We start from the raw sequence: 18,482 nt of genomic DNA, 5'->3' as shown, positions 1-18,482 counted from the left end.
CTGTAGTACACATTAGGGAAACATAAGACTTGGTAGTTACACATAAATATAAATTAAAAGCTTAAGACAGTGCCAGTGTCCATGCCTGTTACTCAATACAAGTTCAAGTTCAAACTCCTTAGTGGTATCCAAGTGGTATGCAAGGCCATGCAAAGCATCCCTTCATCCTCCTCTTGCATGCTCCTCCTCTTGCCAATATTCCATCCTCATGGAACCACTTGACATTTTCTACACATGCCTGCGTGTCCTTGTTCATACTTTTCCATCCCTACTTTCTTTGCATGTTGAGTTCTTACTCATCCTCTGAGCCTCAGCCCAAATCCCATCTCCTCTTGGAAATCTTTCCAGAATGAGTCGCTCCCTGTTCTGTGCTGTGGAGGCTCTGTTTGATTCTTGCTTGCAGCTTTTTGATTCTCTCTTTCTTGTTTTATAGTTCCTTGTATACCTTTTACCATCAATGGGCTGCATGCTCCTTAAGGGCTCAGGTCTTTGTTTGGTATTTCCAGGTGCTCTGCAGTTGTGGAGGTGCAATGTTATCTTTGCTAAATAAACAGACGGGAGATATGGCTTTTGATGCACCGTACTTGGCCACTGATGTCGAAGCTGGTCAGCTTATCAGATGGCAGGACTGAAACGGGCAGGGCTGGCTGCCCGCTAGCAACCGAGAGTGGTGACAATGCTCTATGGCTCCAGGGATGCAAAAGTGGGGGCATCCTGACCATGCTCTGATGTTAGTATTCTCTTATTATGAAGACTCAGCACAGGTGCTCTGCTCCGTCTCTCAAACGCATGCTTGGGTGGCCCGTTTGTCTATTACTCTTTGACTTAAGTTCTTCCATTTGGAATCATTTGCATTTACCTCGAAGATGGATGTAGAAAGATTCTCTGAAACTTCAGAGTTCGAAGTCTGACTATGACTAAATAGCTTAGGAAAATAATGCTTGCAAAGAGTTTATATTTGAAAAGACCAGGGCCTTTTAAGAGGTCTTCTTAAAATGAATCCTTTTTTTTTAATCAATGTAAAAAAATGCTTATTAACTCCAAGTACTTCTCCTATTCTTTGGTCTTCTCTTATTCTGAGAGTCACCCTGAAATCAGACAGGGGCTTAGATTTCTGACCACTGCTTCAAAAAGTCAGGTCATGTCTGCAGTGCACCAGGCTGGTACTAGTTCCATGTCTGATTTCAGTTCCGCTCTGTGGAATCTACGTGTTGAGTCAGCAGAGGGAGAAAAGCAGCCAGGTCTTTTCCTTCTTAAAAATTAACAGATACTTACATCTAGTGTATGCAAAGTGCTTTTACAGCTATTGTTACATTTGCTTCTTAAGACTAAGGATATTTGAAAGAATTATCCCATTGTATAGGGAGAAAAGTAAGGTTCAGTGATTTTGAGTGATCCCCTCATGATCATGCAGCTTATAGTGATGGAGTTGTGACTTCTGCCAGGTTTTCTGGGACTAGTATTTAGTGTCCCTTCTGACAGGACTGAAATCTGCCGGTGATTCCAATCCAACACTCCTTTAAACACCTACTTCCTACCTCCTTCTTCTTTGTAAACACCCATTTTGTATCCTTTATCACAGCTGTCAGCTAGCCTCTGGAAGGTGACAATGGCTGAAGATAGCTTATGGTGTGACGCCTCCCAAAGAGATTTAAATTCCCCCCCAGAATTAACAGAACAGAAGTTTATGTGGGGAGTTGGAGTTTGATGACAGATGGATTGTGGAGATGCTTGATGGCCAAGGGGTCTTCTTGGTGTCCCTTATGACAACCACATAACAAGCACGCATTTTCCTGGGCCTGAACCCCCAGTGTTGTTGGCACAAGAGAAAAGGAAGGAAGGAGGAGCTGATTGGGTGCCTTGTAAACAGTTTCACACGATGGGCCTCAGGAGGTCCTGGGGGGTGAGACCCTCGAGTCCCCCTGTTAGGTGGCCTGCAGGATAGTCTGGATTCAGGAACACAGCATGGCTTTCATAGACTTTTCTGTATTCTCTCACCCACTTGGATGGGGCCAAAGGGAAAAAACAACAAGCTGTTTCTTTATTAATGATGCTTTCTGCAGAGTTAGATTAAGCACTGATTAAAGGCAGATGCTTCCAATGTATAAATGTAAGTACCATCTCACTCACTTCTCCGGTTACAGGGTTTCCTACACGATTCTTTAAAATCATTTTGGCTCTCTTCCCATTTGCCTTCCTCCATGCTCCCCACCCAGCTTCTGAGCCGCTCCTCCCAGAAGGGCTCCGACTGCTTGAGAGCAGGAGCTCAGACTCGGAGAGAGACTTGCTTTGAGGAGAGAGCTTTGAGAGGGGCCACTGGGACTGCTGTCTGGAGCCACCTCACCAAAAGGCAGGTAAGTCTGAGATGGGGACAGCCCTATCTTCTGTTTTTTCAAGTCTGGACTTGCCACTATAGAACTTGCCATGTGTGTGTGTGTGTGTGTGTGTGTGTGTGTGTGTGTGTGTGTTTTCCCATCAGGATGGACTATAGGTCTCTGTAACCGTTTCCTGCTCAAATTAGAGGCAGAGACCAGGTGACTCAGTGATGGGGTCCATCAGGTAGTGCTCCTTTTAGATGTTCTGAGAGGGGCATGGGGCCAGGAGAGGGCTCACCACATGGACTTGGTGTTAGGAATCGGACTTTGCTAGTGAAGCTGTGCTAAGTCTTGTCTCCGTCAGGCCGTGGTACAAATTGTCCAGATATTTTCTGAATTCCCTGTGGCCAGGTGACTTAATCAGAAATTAATGTATACTTTTTATTTTCTCTGAAGGGCTAGCACACTAATCTTGGGATTCATTTTAGATTGAGATCAATTGTGCTACAGTCTGCTCCTGTTCCTTTGCTTTCTGATTTTCTTATGGGATCTAAGCAAGAGGAAGCGGGTATTGGTTTTTGTTACCCACTTTAATGAACATGGTCACCAAAGTTAAGAACTTGCTGTTCAGACCACCTCCCAGAACAAACAAGGGGGCATCTTACAGGGTACATTCATCATTGGGCTATCTGCTTGGTTGGGAGGGAGGGTTTCATGGTGGGGCCAGTGGAATTATTCTGGGAGTGAGATGTGATTGGGAGGCGGCAGAGAGGCTGATGTCCTGGGAAGCATGTCACACACAGTGAGGGTGCTGTAGACTCAGCCCAGCTGGAAGCTATGTGTCTTTCTTCTCCTGATTCCCTTCTCTCACCTCCTTGGGATGTCTTAGCTTTGAGTCTGAAGAACTAGGCAGGTAGGTGGGTTTCAGGAATGCCCCACCACTTACATATGTGATCATAGGCAAGTATCTCAATTTCTCTAAACTCCAATGTTTTCTTCTGTAAATGTGGATGATATAATATCCACTTTGTACATTTCTTGGGAAATTATGAGAGATAATCCATTTAAAGCATTAGACACAGTGCTTAGCCCATAGCTTATAGCTGTATGAACCGCAGGGTAGACCTTTGGCATTTTGAGTTGTGTGGACCAGGTCCATATTGGAATGTTCTGGGCATGCAGTTGCAAACCTTTAATGACTTCCTCAGTGACTTCGCTTACTGGTTAGTGTAAGTGTGAATGCCAGGTTAACCAGTTTGGCTCCTTACCAAGAGAGAAACCTAGAGAGAAACTCTAGTCAGGAAGATAGAAGATTAAAACCTCTGTCTCTTAAGAGAAGATCACAAATAATTCACCCTAATTCCAGATGAAGGTTTCCTTTCAGAAATACCTTAAGGATAATTTTAATCTCATGAGATTGTCCTGAGAATTAAATTTTACCTGGACCAGGGTTGATGCCATTAAATGATACTTATTATAGTAAAAATGTTTGTGATAAAGCATTGATTGAAAAGTTCATGATGTAAAATTGCATATGTATTACAATGATAGCTATACAAATTATACACAATAACACTATGGAAAAGAAATATTCCAAAATGTCAAAACTTGCATGTGTTGTTGGGTGGCTTTCGTGTGTGGGTAATCATTTCCTTTTCTTGTTTTCTAAATTTTACTTAATGGATGACTCTATTAGCCAGGGCCCTGGCAGGAAACAGATGGCACATTCAAACTGGGCATTTTGAGGATGTTTTATTAAAGGGACATTTTACAAAGGTATGGGCAGAGCTCAGTAACAGAATCAATGAGGGTGCAGTTCTCAAATGTGGTAAGAGTGGGTGCCATTACACCCCACATCTGCAGGGCTAGGGGAAGGAGGTGCTATGGAACCTGGGAGAGAGCTGAGTGGGTGGGCCATCTGACAGCTGCTATGGCCCATGGCCACAGTCAGGAAGAGAGTTGGGGAGGAAAAACCTGACCTCACTCTCCACCATTCTCTGGTCTCTTGCTGGTGTCTCCCATTGACCAAATCCAACCAGAAGCCAAAGTTCAAGGGACCCCAAAGAGTGTTCCATATGTATTAGCTTCATGGGCACTGAGCAAGGTGGAGAAGGATGGGGAGAAGTCTGGAGGGCAAGCTGACAATGCCCAGCACACAAGGTTATGTTACTTTTATAATTGTGGGAAAAGTCATAAGTAAGTAACAAAAGCTCTTGGCTATGCTTAGTTCTCTCACCCCATACACTTCCCTTTCTCCTCCCAGCTCAGTACTTTGGATTCTTCATAACCATGCCTCTTTTGGACCCCACAGTACCCAGTGCTTCCCCCTAGTGCACCCATACTCATCGTGTGGCTTTATTTTCCATCCTTGACTTACCTGATTCCTCACACCACTACAAGACCCTGAGCGCTGGGAAGGTGTTTTATATCACTTCGCAACCCCAGTACCTAGCATAAGAATGAATGAACAATTGGAGTTAAAGTCTATATCTCTATATATAAAAGCCTAAATGACCTTTATGAGGGAATAACCAGAAGGACCGGTCACTATGACGTGCACTGACCACCAGGGGGCAGATGCTCAATGCAGGAGCTGCCCCCAGCCCACAGGCCCCAATTGCCAATGGGCCCTGTTGGCCAACCTCCTGGTCCGCACTCCTCCCTCCACCCCCCGCAAGCTGGTAGGCCCTGATCGCCCAATCAGGACCGGGCCCCTGGGCTGGGACGGGGAATCAGGGGTGGGTGGCGGCAGACGCGGCCACTTTCCCAGGGGGGCTGAGGGCCGGCTCCCTCCTTGGGGCTGGTGGCCAACCTCCCAGTCCCTCCCCTTGTTCCTCCCCCCCGGCTGGCAGGTCCCGATTGCCCAATCAGGGCTGGGCCCCGGGCTGGGACAGGGAACAAGGGGTAGGTGGCTGTGGATGCTAATGGCAAGGGAAGGAGAAGAGGGGGAGGTGGGTGGTAGGGAGATGGGGAACCTGATCGGCCCTGATCACCGGCCAGGCCTAGGGACCCCACCTGTGCATGAATTTTATGCACCAGGCCTCTAATATCTCTATAAAGTTTATAGATTTGAAGTAAGGCCTGGAGCTACCTAATCTTAACTGCAAGTAAATTCCTGAGGAATTTAGGAACTCTGCTTAGGGAAGTGAGGCCTTGGTCCCCTTTCCTAGGTGTTTGTTTTCTGTCTATTCAGGGAGAGCAGGCCTATGAGCTGGCTAGGCCAGTCCTCAGAGGAGTATGAGCAGAGCCTTCTCTGACAGGCAGCTCCCACCTCCCTTGCGAGTCTAGTTCATCACATCACGGAGGTCTCGCAGAGCCTTCTCCTATCCTTCCAGTCCCTGTGATTCCCCATGTCAAATCACAATTCACATGTTTTAGGATGGCAAGTTGAGATTATGCTTGCTTCCTTTAAAACTCAAGGAGATTTTGAGCATGTTACTATACCTGGTATTTCGACTCTATTTTGAATCAGAGGATGTTTTGAGCCCTCGAAGGATTTTTACATTCCTTTTGCAATCCTATAAAAGTAACGTGTACATGCACTAAATCAAATAGCTCAGGAGGAAAGTATGTTTGGAAGGATATAACATGAAAAATAAAATATCTCAACCTTCACCTATATACTCAGTCCTACTTTTAACTCTTTCAGCTTTTCAGTGTTCTAGTCATTGCTTTGTTACCTCTAAATAATTCTCTTAAGAAGTTTCTTGATTTATGAAGTTTAAGCAGGAGTTATTGAATTGTCCCTATGTGAGATGAGGAATTTATCTTACTGACAGTAATCCTGCTGTTCTCATGATTCTTCCAGTTCTTGTTATATATATTTTTTAATTTGGTTTCACACTCAATTTCCTGCATAATTTTATGGGATAGACTTATACTTGCATTCCTTGGTTCTCCAAGTGTTTAGGATGAGGAAGTTGGTACCTCTGACCTTTCCTTTGTCTTTTCAACTCCAGCTTGCAATAAAATTTTATAGCATTTATCACATTTGGATTTTATTTTGTAATTGTGATTAATTCTGCTTTATTTATAAGGGTGATTACTAAAATAAAAAAGTAACATATAACTTTTATGATATAATAATTTTGTAGCTGCTGTTCTCTAAAACCAAGCACCATATTTGGACCCATAGAGAAGGAGGTGAACTCTGATGTCTCTGACCTTCTGCTAATGAAGGAGAATGCTCTAAGTGTCAAGGTCAAGTGAACTCTCTTTTTTCCTAACCTTATACTATACTAGAGGCCCGGTGCACAAAATTTATGCACAGTGGGCGGGGGGGGGGGGGGGTGGTCCCTCAGCCCAGCCTGCAACGATGCAAGTGTTTCGCACCTGGCCTGGCCAGAGGCCCTCTGGGGCTGGGGTGGAACGCTTGCCTCGTCGCCATGGCGATGAAGCAAGCATTCCGCCAGGCCACTCACACTGCCTGCTCTCAGCGGCCGCCCCCCCTGGGACTGGGGGACTCTGGCGGGGCTGAGAGGACTGGGCGCTGCCATCTTGTGGCTATGGGTGCTGCCAGCTTTGTGGTGAGTGATGGTCAATTTGCATATTCTCTCTTTATTAGATAGGATGGTATTGTGTCAGCTGTTCAAACCATTTAGTTGGCTTCATATGTAAAACACAACTTTCTCAAAAAAATGATGTGTTTTGATGGAATTTCTTTTTTACCTAATAAGAAACCATTTTCTTATTCTTTGGTATAGATGGTTTACTTTATTCTTGAAGGATTTTTCTGAGGGCTCACTGTCTTTTAATTCTAGACAAATCAATTGCTTTTTAAGCTGATCGAAATGCAGGGATCCTTAAATTCGTTTTATTGCACTCATGTTAGGTACATTATATCTTGGATTCGATGCATATACTTCATTTTTTGGATTCTCATTTCATTGTTTGGGAGCATATACTCAAGTAATTTTTTTCTGAAGAGTCATTTAGTATCTGAAACATTTGCCTTCATGCTTGATTATAGTAAGGCTTGAAAAATAATTGTACTTAGCCAATTTAATTCTTCAAGCAATTTTCCATGCAATGCAATCTATTTTCTGTGCAGAAAAATGTCCAGATTAAGTATTTTTGCTATAAATTTCACAATGAAGATTTGAATAATTTCAAATTTTACCAAGTATAGTTTGTGCCATATTGATTTTTATTAATTTATTAATTTAGTTAATTTTGCATGTGCAGCCTCTGTTTCCACAGTTCAATTTTCCTGAGTGAACTTTCATTAAAAATATTTGATTCTTCTATCAGTATTTTTCAATTATTAACAAAATTTTATTGCATGTAATTTTATTTTGTCAGATTTATTTGAGTTGATAATTTTTATAAAGTCCTTTTTTTCCTAGGTCAGTTTTACAATATTCAGTGTTACTTTTAAAATACAGTTCTTTAGTTATTTCATCATCTATAACAAACTTTAATGTGTGCGTTTCAGGGGCTGTCAGTTTTATTTTGTGTTTATTTCTGTCAAGACTCTTTCCCTCAAGAACCCATGCAAAATATCCCCCTGATCAGAACAGCAGGGGCAGGTATCCAGTTTCTTTTCTGCTAGTCTCATTATTATGGCAGCAGCCTCCACTTGATTCTTTGCTGTAACTTAGAAGGTCCAGTTTTTGCATCCACGGTCTTTCTCAGCTCATCCATTCTATATGAGCAACTAGCATACACATGTCTTTGAGTGCAAAATATTTCATCCCTATCTTAAATGTCTTTCATGAGCTATAGAGCCAAATATAATAGAGTCTCATAATATGCCCACTTCATTTATACAAATTAGATTATGTATGTTTATGAGAGACAGAAGGATGGGATGGAAGAGAAGAAGAATGGAGGGGACAGGAAGGGAGAGAGAATAAATTAAGTAGTATCACCAATTCCATCATCCAGACAAATCTACTAGTATGATGAATGAATAGAGCAGAATGCAGTGAATCTACAGTTCACTTGTTTCATTTCAGTTCACATATGGCTTGAACCTGAATGAATGGGATAGAATGCAGTGAATCTAGGGTTCCGTGTTTCATTTCAGTTGATAGATGGCTCGCACATTGTGAACATCACATTGCCCTTGGTGTGTTTAAAGACACTGTGTTGTGCCCTAGCCGGTTTGGCTCAGTGGATAGAGCAGCAGCCCATGGACTGAAGGGCCCTGGGTTTGAGTCTGGTCAAAGGCACGTACCTTGGTCGCAGGATGGATCCCTTCTTCCTAACCCTGATCAGGGCCTTTCCATTCTTTCTAAAAATCAATGGGAAAATACCCTCAGGTGAGGATTAACAACAACAACAAAAAGACATTAAAGTTCTGGCAGTGGAAGAAAAGCTGGCTGTATTGAATTTGTTGACCAGTGAGTTGGGTACCTCTTCAATAGGGTGCTTTCCTGAGGGATTATCAAGAGAAGTTGGACAATGTTATTTTTCCCCCATATGTGCTATTTTCAGAGCCTGATGTATGTAAGCTGTGATTCCTTCGTATTCAAGTGTATCCTTGTTCTCTCCACTTGCAGGTCCCACAAGCAGCTTCAATTCCCTGTGTTTTAAATTGAATCCATTCCTCCAAAGCTCCCTCCTTCCCTAGTCTCTCTATCAGAGTGAATAGCACCACTCTTTGACCCAGCTGCCCAAGCCAAGAACCTCAGTTCCTTACTGTCCTCAAACCCTTCCCTTCCCATTAATTACTTATCAAGGCTGTTTCTTAAGTGATTGTCAAGTCCATCCACTCTATTAGGTCATCGTCAGTGATTGTGATTTATTATAATAGTTTCCAAGCTGATTTTTACGATTCTAGCCTCCCTCCTCCTCCTCATCCTAAGCCCTATTTATTCTCACCAGTTAGAGGGATATTAAAAAAACTTGATAGTGATACTCCTCTTTAATAATAACAATAACAATAACAACAATAATAATAACAACAACCCACCCTTTAGCAACTCTCCATTAGGATGAATGAAGTCCAAGATGTTTACTAAGGATTATAGGGCCCCCTGTGCGCTGGCAATGCTGACCACAGCCTTTTCTGGCCATTCCACTCCACAAACTCTCCTTTTCTGGCAAACAGAACTTGTTGATGGACACCATATTCTTTTTGATGGACACCCAGGGGGTCACCCATTTGATAGACACCCATATTCTTTTTGATGGACACACCATATTCTTTTTGATGGACCTCTTGTTGATGGACACCCAGGGGGTCACTGTACATCTTATTTGCTCCCCTTGCAAAACTCTTATGTCGCCCCTTTTTTTGTGTGTCTAAGTTCTATATCTCCTTCAGGATTTAACTGAGACAGTAAAGCTTTGGTAGGCCATCCCTGATTCCCCAAAACTAGATGCCTATCCTATGCAGACATATTACCCTCTACTTCTCACTATAGTAGCATTTGTCTTACTCTATTGTAACGTCCTGTCTTTGATCTGTCTTCTCCTTTACACTAGGATGCCATGACTATAGGACCAGGAGGAGGGATTGTGGTTTTCTTCACCTTTTGTGCCTAGCACTGTGCCTAGAACAGACACTGAGCACAATGGTTGTTGAATGAACAAACCAATGCTATCTTGGATTCCCCTTCAGAATTCTCTGGAGTGGTTTGGGAGTCAATCCTAGATTGGCATTTAGTGAATAAAAAAGGAGAATGGTTGACATGGGGAATAAAGGCATTCAACCTGAACATTATTGCTTTTTCCCAGAACCTAGTTTTAAGACTGGGGCTGAAGAGAAAGTCCTTGTAGAAGGGGTTTTCAGGGATAGGGCTGTTTGGGAAAGCTATCATCACATGGTAGAGTGACCCTATTTGTTTGACAAATCTTGATTTCTTGGGTCTTGTTTCTGCCAGATCTGGGTTTCAGAAGTAAAGGAGCTGGCATAGGATCATAGATGTTAGTATAAATGTTCCTGCCTGTGTTCCACGCTGATCAGATGTGGTAAAACACACATGTAATTAGTTTTGACTTTACAACCCACAGCTATGGGCCACTTGATTCCCTATACCTTCCTCTCCCATTTACACGATGGCCACTTGTCCGCCATCTGCAGGCCTCACTTCAATAGTTCTGCTGGTTGGGTCTTATTGTCTTACCCTATGCTAGGGTCTGAATTTTAGACACTGGGCTTATTCTGCCTCTTTTTCCGAATTCAACCTCCCACTTATCCCTAGATTCTCTAGGAATATTTCCCTCCTTCGGTCATGCCTGTGCCCAAAGTTCCTACTTTATTCACAGTGGTGGTCACTTCTTCTGACCTGTCCCACAGCCAATAAGCTCACAAGGCCCCTCACCTGAGTTTCAACTCTTCTAGACCCATTGATATTGTCCTTGGAGAGAGGAATCCCAGGGCAGGCTGTATGATCTCTCCCTCCCAGAGCTCTCTGAGGATCTGCTACTTGTCTTTGTCTCAGGGTGAAGATGGATGACTGGTGCTATCCAGTAATTTTCCCAGATGCGCGGAACTTCCGCCCCTTCACTTCTGATTCTCTGGCTGCAATCGAGAAGCGGATTGCCATCCAAAAGGAGAAAAAGAAGCTCAAAGACAAGACAGCGGCAGAACCCCAACCTCGACCTCAGCTTGACCTAAAGGCCTCCAGAAAGTTGCCTAAGCTCTATGGTGACATTCCCCGTGAACTGATAGCAAAGCCCCTGGAAGACTTGGACCCATTCTACAGAAATCATAAGGTAGTTCCATGGGGAAGCTGGGGTGTTCTAAGCATGCAGTTGTAATTGGTGTTACAAGGAACTCCAAACTCTAATCTTGGGGTTTGTAGGGAGCAGGCTGTACTTCTCCTTTGCTATCACTCCCTATTATTGCCTTCACAATCCTGAGAACTCCTTTCAGTTTCCATTTTCTCTCTGTAATGTGTGTCTTGGAGAAGAACATGAAGACTAGGAGCAGCAGAAAGGTTAAAATGAGAACAGGTTAAAATGTCAGGAAAGAGGACTGGACTAGCAGTTAGAAAAGTTGGGTGTAGGCCATTTCAATGATTGGCTTTATGGCTTTGTGTTTTTTTTGTTTGTTTGCTTGTTTTTTTCCTCAAATTTTTTATTATACAAAAGTAGGTTTACAATTGTTCATATGGAAAGGCTTTATGACTTTGGGTAAATCACTTCACTGATCCTCATTTTTAATCTGTAAAATGGGAATAATGCCTGCTTTCCCTACCCTACAGCATAGACATGCTATGGAAGCACTTTATAAACTGTAAAGCATACCCATGTGAAGGATTAATATTGCTGTCTAAGATTGTCCAGTTCAGCAACAAGAGTTTACTTTGAAAACTTTTTAGTGTTAACCTTATGAAGGTCAAAGCCCTAAACCAACACTTGACATATACTCAGAGCTCAATAAGTGAAGTCTAAGAATATGGTAATCAAGTGGACACATGCAGATTATACAGGGTATCCACCAAAAATGTTTACATACTTTTTTCTGATAGCTCAATTGATGTTTCTTTTCAGATGTAACCCATTGCAATTAATTATTCAAAGTGTATATACATTTTTGGGGGGACACCCTATATATAAACCCCATGTCAATATGTGATAGGCTTGCTATTTCATCTACCTGGAGGTAGTTCTTGCAGGAAAATTCTAGTAAAAGTTCCTTAAAAGGTTTCCCAGGTGAGGAAATGTGAATTCTGGACTCCTCTGATGGTTGTTTGAAAGCCTGGGTGGGCAGTGAGGACAGTTCTCAGCAGACCATCCCCTTTCAGGAAAGTCCCAGAAGACCTTGCCATTATCACCTCACTATGGGATCCAACGAAGTGTGGAAAACCCACCTAACAGACTGAGGTCAGGGAGGAAGGAGGCTGGGGAGTTTGAGGGAAGTCCTAGAAAACACAGGATGCCGAGAGCATCCTTCACTAGCAACCAACAGAAAGTCATCTCTCTGAAGAAATATTGCCTGGTTCATATGTCCGTGAATTGGGATAGACTTAGGGTTACCAGGCGAAATGAGGACTCTGTGTATAGGGTATAAATGGGAAAAAAGAAAGAGGAAGATAAATGAAGGAGCAAAAACAGTCTAATATTTCTCCTTCTCCTTATGCCCCTGAATTCAGGGGCTTCTTGAAGGCAGAGTTGTTGGATGTGAGTTAACTGCCTCCTTCTGCCTCAAGGACGGATAGGAGACCCATGAGGCAGGCAGCAGCTTGGTGTGTTGTGGACAGTCCTAGAGGGCAGGCTCTGTTCTAGCCTGAATGGATGTTCTGGAAGTGTTTCTTCTCAGCCTGGGTCCTCCCTTCAAATCAGAAGACATGATCCTTGTTTAGACCTCTGCAGAACCATGACCTCACATGACCAGTGCTCTCAGCAGTCATGTGAGGTATGTCTAGTAGTCATTAACATGCCACCTTACAGGTGAGGAGACCATAGACCATATGGGGAAGTGACTTATGCCAGGTCAAACAGCCAGTGAGGGGTGGAGCTGGGACTCAAATCCCAGGGCTCTTTCCATGGTCTCAGGCCACTTCCTTTCTAGGAGCTTCTATTTTGAAGAGCTACAGGGAAAGGGGTGGAGATGTGTCAGCAAGCAGGCAGAAGGAGTCAGTACATATCATTTTAATCATTAAAACCCTGGCAAGTGTAGTTAAATACACCATTAGTTGAAATACTTAAAGTAGTCAGAGGAAACATTAATAAAATATCAAAATCAAAGGGCACAGAAACAGAGCCATATCATGCCACCTACTAATTTGGGGTGACCTCCCTCAAGGATAGGTTTGCTCTCTGTCCTGAAATTGTCTTTCTATCCAAAGGCAGGGCACAGAATCCCCAAAGTGGGTCTTGGGCTCCTGCTCTCATTCATAGCTTTTCAAGAACCCGGCGTCCCATTTCGTTTTGTTTTAGAGGAAACAGAATATATCCTAGCCACATGGTCAGCAGAAAAGTAAGTTCCAGCAACTCAGTGAAATAGCTGCAGTTCTGGTACTTCAGCCAAGGCACCCCTGCCCTGTGGTCTTGGGCTTTGGTGACAAGGCCTGTCTTTCCTGTCCGAGAACATGCTGGATTACATGTCAAATAGTACTTTTCATGAATATGAACGGGGCAGTGACATGGGGAGACAGGAATGACCCTCGTTCTGTGAATACTTTTATAACAGCCTTAAGGACCCATAAAGGAACAGCTAGATTACAATTAAATGGAAAGAGGGAGGCCTGGTGTTGATGTTAGAATCCTGCGAGTGAAGCTTGTTGTCCAGGGCCTGCTTCATTCCCAGAGCCCAGGAAGATGTGCTAGGAGGAAATGGGTTCAGGTTTGGCATTCTTTAGTGGGGCCCAATTGGGAATTGTGAGGGAGACAGTGCACCATGGGGCAGGTCTGTGCTGGGTGTGGCATCCCACTAAAGGCCAGTGGAGCCCCCAGTCGTTGTGACAGACAACCAAAAACACCCCCATGCCTTTCCAGATGCCTTCCGTGGGGCTTCCCCTGCCCGTTGAGAACCACAGGCAGATTTGTCCCTATGTCCATGGAGGGAATTGAAGAACAAGTCTGGGAACCTTGATGTGTTTCTTTACTGAAGATTCTCAAGGTTAGAATTGATTGGCAGGCTATCTCATGTCAAACTGCTCAAGCATAACAATATGGACTCGGTAGGTTCCTGACTATTCTAAGGTTCATTACAAAGTTTTTATTAGTCATCAGAATGATTTAAAATCATCTGCTTAATATGAATGTTCAATTCTGTTTCCATCTCTTGCAGTCCTCTTCTAATTCTTGTCTCTGTAGATACATGCCCTAGAGCAGCGGTCGCCAACCTTTCGGACCTCACGGACCACGACCGGTCCGCGGACCACTGGTTGGCGACCACTGCTCCAAAAGTTTCTTTAAACCAGCTGTCACCAACCTTTTGGACTTCACGGACCACCAGTGGTTGGCGACTGCTGCCCTAGAGTCCAGCATGAAGAGCTTTGTTTGCCTCAGCTATTACTCTTCACACCTCTTTTCTTTATTTGCAGGGCCCATGTGTTCCACCTCTGGGGCCTCTGGAGTATTCCACTAGGTGAATAGGCTGTAGCGCAAAGCTTATTTTAGGCTCTGAGTGAGATCCAGGCCACCTGGGGACATCTGTTGGCTTCCAGAGTAACAGAGTTGGTTGGTCAGAAAGTGCCTCAGGCTTTAGAGTGATAGCTCTCTAATCAGAAGCTGTAGTTATCATAAGAAGCTAAGCTATACCTCAACCCATGGTTCCGCTGAATTTTCTCGAGATGAACTCACGGTAAATACTATTTTGTCACAGCGTTGTAATTCCTGTTGTGTTTGGTCTTTTGCAGACGTTTATGGTGTTGAACAAAAAGAGAACCATCTACCGCTTCAGTGCCAAACGCGCCTTGTTCATTTTGGGCCCTTTCAATTCAGTCCGAAGCTTAGCCATTAGAATCTCAGTCCATTCATATCCTTTTGTTGCATCTTTTACCAGGTCAAGTGAAAAGTGCATGCGCCCCAGGGTGTTCACATGTTTCTTGAGTGGAAACAGCTAATTTTTTCAGTAAATATGGACTGGCCGAGGGCAGGAGTGTGCTAGTGTTGGGTGTGAATAAGGCATGGCCCCTACCCTGGGAAGGAGCAAGGTCAAAGGCAGTCCGTTTCTTTAGTGAGATGGGTGGTTTGGAAGTGGTAGTGTGGAGAGGCACCCACTGTGCTTTGGAGGCATCAAGGATGGCCTCCTGGAGAAAGGAACATCTCAGTTGAGACTCAAACGAAGGTTGTAAACTGCCAACCCGTGCATCGTACTTAGCTGATAAGTGTGTTGCACCTACACTTGCCATCCTGCAGTGTACCTGCCTTAACAGATGCTGGTCACATTGTTCAGCATGTTCATCATCTGCACCGTCATCATCAACTGCATATTCATGGCCACAGCTCATCGGAAAGACAACCACCTTCATATAGATACCGAACTTGCTGAGTAAGTGTCTGCCCTGTTTTTAAACAAATACATCTAAAAATAAGTTATAACTTTTTAGCTAATTTGTGAATTGTGTATTTCTAAAAATCTGCCTGTGGTTATCAACTGGCAGGGGAAGCCCCACGGAAGGCATCTGGAAAGGCATGGGGGTGTTTTTGGTTGTCTGTCACAACGACTGGGGCATTACTGCTATATATATATATATATATATATATATATATATATATATATATATATAGAGAGAGAGAGAGAGAGAGAGAGTTTAGATATATAGAGAAAGAAAAAGTCACCCATAACCCCAATTCCCCAACACAGTGCTGGAAGAATCCATTTTATTTTTTATATATGTTTTTATGATTGTCTTTAAAGGCCTTTTAAAAATACATTGGTAATTAACAGCACACATATGAATTTTATATGTAGCTTTTAAGTGGTTTTCTTTGTCTTACAAGGCTTTATGAGAATCTATTTTGATAGCTATATAATGTTGGTCAGGTGAATAAACTATAAATTACTTAACCATTACAGCATTTTTGCTACTATAAATAGTATTGCAACAAGTATTTTTTGCATAAAGCTAGCTTTCAAAAGCTATTATTTTCTTAGAATAGAGTCTTAGAAATGCGTTTACTAGATCAAAAGGTACATTTTAATACTTTAAAAATATGTATTGACAAAATATTTTCTCAAAAGTGTGTAGCAATTTAATCTGCCATCAGAAGTATATTCTGACAACCAGTTGTACTACATTCTTGCCAGCATTACATTTTTTCTTCATTAATTTATGAAGTTAAAATTACTTGCATTTCATTAATTTCCAGATGGGTTGGATGTTTTTGTTGTTTTAATTTGTGAATTGTGTATTTCCATCTTTGCCCATGTGTCATTTTTGGGTTTTTTTGCTGGTCAGTTTGAGTGAGTTCTTTGTATAGTTAAAATATTAACTTCTTGTACTTTTTAATTGCTTATTCAGACATAAAAGTTAATTTTTTTAAACTTAGAAAGTTCTGTATTTTGATAAATATTCTTTTATATGTTGTCCTAATTTTTCTGGGTTTGACATATTTACTGCTTTAGTCTTTCAGGAATATACTGAATAATAAATTGAATAAATAATAAGACCATTTATTTTTATCATATATTTAACTATGTGATAGAAACCATCACACTCAATATGTGGAACATTCCAAATACCCACCAAAGTTTTCTCATGTCTCTTTGAGGTTCAGTCTCCTGCCCACCACTCCCAACTCTAAGCAAATGCTGAACTGCTTTCTGTCACTCTAGACTAGTTTTGCCTTTCCTGGAATTTTATATAAATGGAATCATATAGTATTATGATACCATACTTTTGTGCCTGGCTTCTTTTACTTAGTGTAACGTTTTGAGGTGCATTTATGCTGCTGTATGTTTCACTAGCTTTTTTTTTTCTTTTCATTGCTGAGTTGTATCCCATCGTATGGTTATACCACAGTTGGTTTTCCCATTCACCTGTTGAGGATTGTTTCTAGTTTTTGTACAAATAAAGTTGCTATGAATATTTCTGTATAAAAGTCTTTTTGTGGATATATGTTTGCATTTCTCTTGGATAAGTATCTAGTAGTGGAATTGTTGGGTCTTAAAATAAGTATATTTTAAGTAATTTTGTAAGAAACTGCCACAGTTTTCCAAAGTGGCTATACTGCTTTATATGCTTGCCAGCAATATATGAAAGGTTTAAAGTCTTTATTAATTTCCTCCCTCAATTTAATTTTATTTTTAATTTGCTCTTCTATTTCTAGCTTCTTAAGGTAGACAATTAAATACTTGGTTTTAGATCTTTCTTCTTTTCTTATATAATTGTATAAAGTTATAAATTTCCATGTAAGCATTGCTTTAGTTGTACCCCACAGATTTTGATAATTATGTTTTTATTTCCTTTCAGTTAAAAATATTCCCCACTTTGTCTTGTGATTTCTTCTTTGTCCTGATGTGTTATTTAGAAGTGTGTTTTTAAATTTCCAAATATTTCATGTTTTTCTAGTTGTCTTATTGTTATTGATTTACAATTTAATTCTGTTGAGGTTAGAGAACATACTTTTCTCTAAGATTTCAGTCTTTTGAAATCAAGAGAAACTTGTTTTATGGTCAACCTTGGGAATGGTTCATGTGCACTTGAAAAGAGTGTAGATTCTGGAGTTCTTTGGTCTGATATTCTGTAAATGGCTCGTTATGTTAGGGTCATCAATATGTTATTTAGATCTTTCATAACTTCCCTGCTTCTATTAGTACTTCTATGAATCACTGAAGAGAGGCTTGACTTTTCCATCTATGATTATGGATTTGTTCATTCTCCCTTTCTTTTTTGTTAAATTTTGGTTCATGTTTTGCAGCACTGTTATTAGGCACATGAACATTGATGATTATCTTCCTGGTATATGCATTCTTTTATCACTACGAAATGCCCTTCTTTGTCTCTATAATACTCCTTTTAACATTTGTTTTGTTTGATATTACTATAGTTGCTTAAGCTTTCTTATGCTCATTGTTTGCATGGTATATATTTTTTCTATCCTTTTTACTTTCAACACTTTGTGTTTTTATATTTAAAGTATATCTCTTGTAAAGAACACATAGTTGGTTTTGTGGAGTTTTTTAAACAGTCCATCAATCCAATCTCTGGTGTTTTTTGTTTGTTTGTTTGTTTTTGTTAATCCCCACACAAAGATATTTTTCCATTGATTTTTACTGAGATTGGAAGAGAAAGGGAAAGACAGAGAGGAATATCTATGTGAGGTAAACACATCGATTGGTTGCCTCCTGCATGAGCCCCAACCAGGGCCCTGGCTGGGGAGGAGCCTGCAACCAAGGTACGTGCCCTTGACCGGAATCGAACCCAGGACCCTTTGGTCTGTAGGCCAACGCTCTAGCCACTGAGTAAAACTGGCCAATCTCTGTGTTTTTGATGGAATATGTAGTTCACTTGCATTTAATTTAATTTTGGGTAGGCTTGAATTTAGGCCTATGGTTTTTCTATTGATCTCACTTTTTATGTTGTTCACATGCTCTTCTGTTCTCTATTTCTATCTTCTTTTGTGTTAATCAGGGATGGTTAGTATGTCATTTTAATTCTCTACTGGCTTTTTAGCTTTGCTTCTTTGCGTTATTTTTTAGTGGTTGTGCCCTCTCTGTTGGTGGGTGGAAACTGGAATCTGGTTAATGCCAGCCAGCTCAGGGGCTGTGCCCTGGAACAGGGGGCATGTACACTCCTGAGAATAGCAACCATCCTGGCAGTA

General features: G+C 41.8%; 1 protein-coding gene across 1 annotated transcript in view; it reads left to right on the top strand.

The window, feature by feature from the left end:
- Nucleotides 1-10,712: 10,712 nt before the first annotated feature.
- The window catches only part of SCN11A (sodium voltage-gated channel alpha subunit 11), a gene marked incomplete at its 5' end in the record, with an annotated part of 67,791 nt that continues 60,021 nt past the window's right edge, over nt 10,713-18,482 (top strand). The window contains 3 exons of the mRNA XM_079794530.1: nt 10,713-10,979; nt 14,573-14,683; nt 15,095-15,207. Of these exons, the coding sequence (XP_079650656.1) occupies nt 10,713-10,979; nt 14,573-14,683; nt 15,095-15,207 (491 nt within the window). The remainder of the gene's footprint in view (nt 10,980-14,572; nt 14,684-15,094; nt 15,208-18,482) is intronic.

The sequence above is a fragment of the Cnephaeus nilssonii genome (assembly GCF_951640355.1).
Source record: "Cnephaeus nilssonii genome assembly, chromosome: 17".
NCBI lineage: Eukaryota > Metazoa > Chordata > Mammalia > Chiroptera > Vespertilionidae > Cnephaeus > Cnephaeus nilssonii.
The sequence above is the reverse complement of the archived record's forward strand: the minus strand, read 5'-3'. Positions and strand labels throughout refer to the sequence as shown.